The sequence below is a fragment of the Suillus subaureus genome, assembly GCF_016647635.1.
Source record: "Suillus subaureus strain MN1 chromosome Unknown BJ212scaffold_361, whole genome shotgun sequence".
NCBI lineage: Eukaryota > Fungi > Basidiomycota > Agaricomycetes > Boletales > Suillaceae > Suillus > Suillus subaureus.
Genome location: NW_024538917.1, coordinates 8,085 through 15,600, shown reverse-complemented (window position 1 = coordinate 15,600; position 7,516 = coordinate 8,085). Strand labels below are relative to the sequence as shown.

The 7,516-nt window shown below is 46.9% G+C and overlaps 1 protein-coding gene across 1 annotated transcript; it reads right to left on the bottom strand.

Moving 5' to 3' along the window:
* Positions 1–211: 211 nt before the first annotated feature.
* On the bottom strand, positions 212–1,193 carry BJ212DRAFT_1412285 (uncharacterized protein). The gene is made up of 3 exons (XM_041337498.1): positions 809–1,193; positions 442–708; positions 212–384 (listed from the first exon to the last, which is right to left on the bottom strand). The coding sequence occupies exons 1-2, from the start codon at positions 846–848 to the stop codon at positions 566–568; spliced, it is 183 nt and encodes a 60-aa protein (XP_041185159.1). The 5' UTR covers positions 849–1,193; the 3' UTR covers positions 212–384; positions 442–565.
* Positions 1,194–7,516: the final 6,323 nt, after the last annotated feature.

The following is a 7,516-nucleotide window of genomic DNA, read 5'->3' as shown; positions in this document are numbered from 1 at the left end:
TGGATACGAAGCGAAACAAGTCCGAGCAGTGTTGGGTACTCACCGTGAGGGACAACACGCTCGCCCGAAGTTGCGATGAGCAAGTGCCGGAGTCGGCTGCCTTGTGTGATGGCGGCAGGTTATTTAGCCAGTCTCAATAGAATGAGAGGCCTTGTGAGGAATGTAAAGGGACAGAGACAAGGGAATGGTACGACGGTCATTTCTCACTTTTTATTTACATTACATGCGGTAATGTAATCGGCTAATTATGGCCCACCAAGACCCCGATCACCTCCCAAGTCGGTTCGGTTCTCTTTCGTCCCTTGGTCGCACTGCTCTTCACACCGGCCCTTTATCTTCAGCTTGGACCCGAGTTCGCGACAGACCCGGATCCAATATTAGTTAGTTGGTCTTTCCGCTGTCCTCGCTCATGATAACATCTTACTGAAGGTTAAGATACAGATCAACCGCCACATCACATATAGTCGTTGCCAACGTTGGATGCCAGTAATCTTATTCAATTACACTCGCCAGAGCCAGCTCACCAGTGCATCAGCCTCGGGGTCCCATCCAGTTTTGGCTTGTCTCAACGTTGCGCGGCGCTCACGGTGATTTGGGGAGATCCGGTATCAGTATGCAAACCGATGATGATGCGGCGCAGTCTCACAGTACCCAACAAGTTACAGTTTACCACGTACTTGTCTGCTATCTCAAACTGAGACAATGAATGTAAGCCCATGATTCCACTTTGGACCTAGTTATTTGTATCGATATCTACACGAACAGAATCGATAACACGAAACGTATTGTACGTGTTGTACGTGTTTAGACTGGTTAAAGTTGTGTGTATCATGCGCACGCACCGGCATGCGCTCATATTATCAGTGTTCTCCTCCGCATCTCCCCAACCGAACATCTTATCTTGATATCAACCTTGATATCTTTGACAACACAGCAAACTTTCGCGTTCCTGCATTATTCCTGTAGAATTTATTACATATTTCATCACTCTAACCAATACAAACCACAGCCCTGCTGTCATAGGAGGCTTCCCAACATAGCTTGATAACCTCCGTCGAGCACCCTTCCACATTACACACACCCAAGCATTTTTAGCGCTATATATCACTGGCTATGTTGGCCAAGACAAGGCAACAAGACTCATCACTGGCAGCCTTCCTAATACCACTCCACATGAACGCAATGTTTCCATGTAGGTCCTATGTTCCCTTTTCGTTTTCATCATAATGGTCTCGCACCCCTTCAGGGCGGACAACCACTTGCCAGTCATGGCATTCTTTTTTAGGTACTGGCTAAGCCATGTCTTTCTGGTACTTATCTGGGCCAGACTCTGCCAGAGTCCGCGGCTCGACACCATGATAACATTCAAGTACGTTATATCCCTCGTAATCCTTGCTAATCTCCCGTCCCTAGGCTTTATGATCGGACTCGTATAATATTCGGTAGCTAACCGAAGCTTCTTCAGCTTCAAAGTCGCAGCGCTTCTGATCAATAACGACACTAAAAAAATTAAATCGTACCACTCCGCTATGAACCAGTCAGCTACCGGCGTCAACCTGCCCAATCAGTCGTGCCACAGCACGTTTATATCCGGGTATTAAAGTTTCTGAGCAACGATTCAATGAGGCTTGGGCAATTGATTGTCCTGATTATTAAATGGTTGTTCGAGTGAGTGATCATATGGTTAACGTTCACCTGGGCCCGGATCATGCCAGACAGCCGATGATTCTAAAGCTGCGCCATCGATTCCCAGGATCCTCAGAATCGCACAGCGTCGGGCCTGTTTCCCATCCCCAACGGGTCATCGCAACGAGTCATCTTGCGATTGTCGATACCCTCATTCTCAACGTGGCCTGCACAAGTATGTATGTGGCAGACTTTCCTTAAAGCTTTCAATGAAACAACGTCACCTTCCGTAAGATTCCAAAGTGCCGTTCTGACTCACATGAATTTGAAAAGGCTCATACTGCCAATCCGTGATGCCTTTCGAAATGTTACCCCACCACCGTAAATGATCCTGTGTCGATCTACGCCCATGATGAGTATACGTGAGCATATGACTCATTTCATCTCTGGATCGACGACATTCTACTCTGGCACTGCCAGCCTGCAATTGCCTACACCAGTCTCGATTGACATTAACATAACACGCTGAATTTTATAACGACATCATGCATGTGTGCCATGACAAAGAATCGATGGCATGACATGTGCGTGATCTTCACAGTGTAGATCATCCGGTCCTCGGCAAAGTAAACGCTGTCATCCATAGTTTAGAAACATTTCGAGTACTTTCTACACGAGGCGGTGGCCCCGGACATACACATCCCGTGACCCGGGATGAGCCTCGTGATTTTAGCTTTACACCGCCTCAGTCGTGCTTCTTAACACCGCCACGGAACCGGCTTCAAGAAGAGACGACAGTAAACCCGGAGCTGAAATTTACATCCTGTGTATGGGTGCTCGAGAAGAAAGGGGTATGGCATAAATCGATCAAAATGCACGCGCTACAGAAAGTCCCTACAATCACAGACCACACAAATTAGACTTGAGAGGGGGTGGTGACCATAAGTGGCACTTGTTCTATGATCGTATGCCACAAGTGAGAGGCGCGTTGTCCTATGATCCAATACCACACGGAAAGCCGGTGGTACCACATGCGAAGCCAATCCCGCAGGAGGGACCCAATGTGAATACGATTTGCAGCCAGTATGGGCCACATCGCTAGAACGACTATGGCGACCCACACCGGATATGCAATCGAGAAGATGACAATGCCAGAAGTGCGGAAAATCACAACAGACAATGCTGCAGCAAAGAATACTATTCTGTCGAACAATGAACCGCCGACCCATTTAATGTAGCCGGAAACGCACCCCCAAATCAGAAGTCCGAACGGCAGACTAAGCATAAGGGGAAAGCTTTCGAAGCCGAGCACAGAACCCGCCATTCCTACTAAGAAAGAAACCTGTGGACGTCAAGAATATTTAAGGATAAACAATGGAAAGATGAACATACTATTGCTTTAGGGGAACCTCGTAGGCTCTTATTAACTTGTCCAACTAATAATAGTGTAGCTATTAACGAGCCCAAGGCGCAGAGGGTGGACATGTAAGATAGAAGGATCGCAGGCGATTGGGTCTGGACAGATGGGACCGAGAGAAAGCTGATATCGACAGCAAGCATCACAGTAGACTGAGATAGTTATTAGCTATTATAACAATATGAAGCAAAAGTACAACTCACAAATATCGTATATCCATTCCAATCGCTATTCAGCTTGTCCATGTACTGCTTCCACCGCGCATTAATAATGCGTCGGTCGACCAATATCTTGTGGAAGGCCCTGCTCTGAGCACCAGGGGATCCAAACAGAATAGCATTCATGGCACGAAAAATCATGTTTTTCGAGGAGGCGTCGGATTCTCCGTATAACGATTGGTCTACGTCAAGTCGGGCACCTGGTTGTCCACAGAAATTCACAAACTTTGTGTTGCCTAGCAAAGTAATCAGGAAGTGGGGATTGCGAATTATTAATCGAAGCTCACAGAAATCTCCCATGAATCGAGCTGAGATCGGTAAACATATCAGAAACAGACGACCGACCGTCTATGATTGGACTTACCGGCGATCCACACGGAATGCTCGCGCGTCTTGTTAGCACTCGCTGAAAAGACAATCAACGATGACCCCACATCAGGGATCGACTTACATGTAAGAAGATCGACGAGGCTGAGAACACTTGCGATCTGGTCCGAAGTCAAATATGTTAGGGATGTTGAAGAAGTGATGCTGTCTATCACGAGTCGATCTTGTAGGGTGTGAAACACTTATTACTAGTCTTTACTCACCTGCCTGAGCAAACAGGACGAGTTCTTTGAGTTCCACGACAATGTCTTCCGGAAGAAAGCGTCGGTTTGGAAATAGCTCAATGTGTTTCCTGCCAACACCATGGTATGCAAATCATGTGAAGCAAAAAAGAGCTGTTGCGAAGTGAGCTCATTGACTTCAGTCAAATGAGGTAACATGCGTACTTCTAGAGGTCATACGCACCAATACTGCGATTCTAGTGCATACTCTAGGAACGACATGATTACAGGAGCTCGAAGCGAAAGTATTCCACGGAAAGAACTTACTGATATGGCTCTTGCGCTCCACACCCCGAACATTGTTCATAAGGAGATATGATCTGTGGTCTTCGAACCAGAAAATGACACGTCTTTCGTGGTCAACAAAGTAGTAGCCCCACATTTCTTCGCCATCCTCCACCATGAGCTCTAGTCCTAGCTCGATGAATGGATCTAGGGGGATGCTTGCGTTGCGCGCTTCTTCGTAGGCTTTCTCAACAGCTTTCTCAATTTTGACTGCAGTTCCAGGATTTCGAACATTGGCATCAGTGAAAACTCTCTGGTGTGTAATTTGAGTGAATCCATGCACTAGTAGCGGGTGGTAGACATACTTTACACGACTGATAGAAGATCAAAGCCCCTTCTGGTTGCGTGAGCGGCTCCCATCCCGCTACCAGAGCAATCTCCCTGCGAGTCCATTTCAGTTTCGTCGCCGATTCTCACCGGCATGCTTACTCTGAACAGTCCAAAGGACCTTTCTCGACCAAGAATGCCTCATACTCATCTTTACTGCAAGTATGAATTAGAACGGTAACTCGCTCGAAATACAATTTACGTACACTCGCACATTCCTTTGGTATCGGTTGACTTGTTGGGGTGTAATGGGAGTGAGAATGATATCAAAGGTTTGGCCTAGTGCCGCAAGAGGCAGTGGCGTGGCAATACCCATTTCGGGGATGCTGGGTTCGGATGCAGAGCTTGGCCTCGATGGCACAGAAGAGTTCGGGGGAGAGTCTGCATTAAAACCTGCGCCATTTAACCCTCCATGAAGTCCGGAAGTTAGCATCTGAAGATTCTGGATGTTCACTCTCGGCTGGGACTCCCAGCTGTGTAGACTTTGTAGAGGTGCCTCAAGCAACGGCACTGCAAGGCTCACAGGAGGCGCCGGCTCGGAGTTAGGTTGATTGGTCCCTGGCTGAGAGCTCAATGCTAAACCGCCAGACCGTTGGCGAAAATCTTTTTCCTTCCCGTTCACGATAGATTGACAGTATCGGATCAGTCGCAGGAAGACAAGGAGGAGACTCCTGTACGATCGAAATGCGGCTGTCTTGACAATGTACCTCAGCCAGGAGACAAACATGCAACTGTTCTTTCCATGGATGATCATGATGGAAGAAAATAGAGCTGAGTACGAAAACCAAGTAACTTTGTTTCAAACAAGTAGGTGAGAAGAACAATAGGAAGGGGTAGGAGAATGAGCGTACGGTCCAACGAACAGCACGCGACACACGTCTTTGAGTGGCGCCGGAATCGTTCTGAGCGCTAAGGTTGTTTTAAGACCCATCTAGCCGATCGCTCCTCATATAATGTTGAGATCAACTACGGAGGTGTTTTGCCACCAATTCCCGCAATGGGGACGCGACTGTGGTGGAACTAGCTGGAACGAAAAGTGAGTGCATGCCAGTGTCGTAAGTATTGCTATCACGACGTAAGCACATACTCGGTCACGAGTTGATACATGTAAGTACTACTACGCCTACAACTCGATAATGGTATCATCACAAAACTCGACATACTGGTGCTTAAAAGAGGCCGGGAGGCTATTTTGTGGATTATGTAGAAGAGATAGACAAGCCTGGAATGTCAATCCCAGATCTAGAGTTGCCAAACTCAGTGTGGGACTATCCAGGAGGAAACTAAATCAACTTGCAAAACATCATATACAAATTGTATGTGTGTCGCGCCACAGAAAATCCCTACAGTCAGACAACACAGATTAGACATGAGAGATGATGGGACCCGCAGCCTGAGGTAAAACTTGTTTTATGATCCAGATCCTCAGGTGAGAAATGTGGATATCATTGGCGGCAAGTATGGGCCACGTCGCTAGGACGAATACGGCGAACCAGATTGGAGATGTAATCGAGAGGACGACAATGCCAGAAGTGCGGAAAACCAGGGTGGACAATGCTCCAGCAAAGAACGCCATTCTGTCAAAGGATGAGCCACTAATCCGTGGGATGTGAGCCGGAAACTGACCCCCAAATCAGGAGTGCAAACGGCAGGCTGAGCATCAGGGCAAGGCTTTCAAGGCCAAGAATGGACTCCGACATCCCTACCATGAAAGAGGCCTGTGGACATGAATAATGTAGGTGATACAATCAAAAAAAGAAACTTACCACGTCTGCAGCAGAGCCTCGCCGGTTGTCATTAACTTGTCCAGCCAAGATCAGTGAGACCATTAAAGAGCCCAAAGCGCAGAGGGAAGACAGATATGCTAGGACGATCGCGGGCGTTTGAGTCGCGACAGCTGGGACCGCGAGAAAACTAATATCAACAGCGAGCATTACAGTAGACTGAGGTGGTCATTGATTGTACGGCAATATGAAACGAAAGCGCAACTCACAAATATTGTATATCCATTCCATTCGGTGGTAAGCCTATTGATAAAATCCTTCCATCGCGGTTGAACGATGGTTTCATCGACCCATATCCTGTGAATTTTCTTGCCTTGAGCATCTGGGGATCCAAACAGAATAACATTCATGATACGAAGAATGATCTTTTTCGAGCGAGTATCATGTTCTCCATATAACGATTGATCTACGTCAAGTCGGGCACCTGGTTGTCCACAGAAATTCACAAATTTTGCGTTGCCTGGCAAAGTAATCAGGACATAGAGATTGCGGACTACTGGTTGAAACTCACAGAAAAGCCTCATAAATCGAGCTGAAATCAGCAAACATATCAGAAGCAATCAACTGACGTTCCGTGATCAGACTTACCAGCGATCCACACGGAATGCTCACGTTCCTTGTTAGTACTGTCTGAAAAGACGATCAACAATCACCCTTGCACATCAGGGAATGATGTACCCTTAAGATGATTCACAAGTTCAAGCATACTTGCAACCTCATTTGGAGCAAAAGGTGCCAGACACGTTTCGGAAGTGATGTTTTCTATCACAAGTCAATCGTGTATGGCGTGAAACGCTTATTGATCTTTACTTACCTGCATGAGCATGCATCACAATTTCTTTGAGTGTCACGACGATGTCTTCCGGAAGGACGCGCTTGTTTGGAAATAGCTCGATGTGTCTCCTGCCAACGTCACGGTATGTAAATCATGGGAGGTGAAAAAAGGGCTGTAACAAAGTGTGAGTGCATTTACTTCGGTCGAGTGATGGAACATGCGTACATCTGGAGGTCACACGAACCAATACTGTGAATCTAATGCATACTCTGGGAGCGATGCAATTACAGGAGCTTAAAACAAGACTAGTATTTCGTGGAAAGAACTTACTGACGTGGCTTTTGCGCTTTACACCTCGAACGTTATTCATAAGTTCAAAGAATTTGTAGTCTTCGAACCAGAAAATGACACGTCTTTTGTGGTCAACGAAGTAGTAGCCCCACATTTCTTCGCCATCCTCCACCATGAGCTCTAAT

Bases quoted from the DNA above. Each gene is read 5' to 3' on its own strand.
- BJ212DRAFT_1412285 (XM_041337498.1), bottom strand. From the start codon at position 848: ATGCCGGTGCGTGCGCATGATACACACAACTTTAACCAGT. The intron at 709-808 runs CTAAACACGTAC...TCATGGGCTTAC, and splicing joins TACACACAACTTTAACCAGT to ATTCATTGTCTCAGTTTGAG.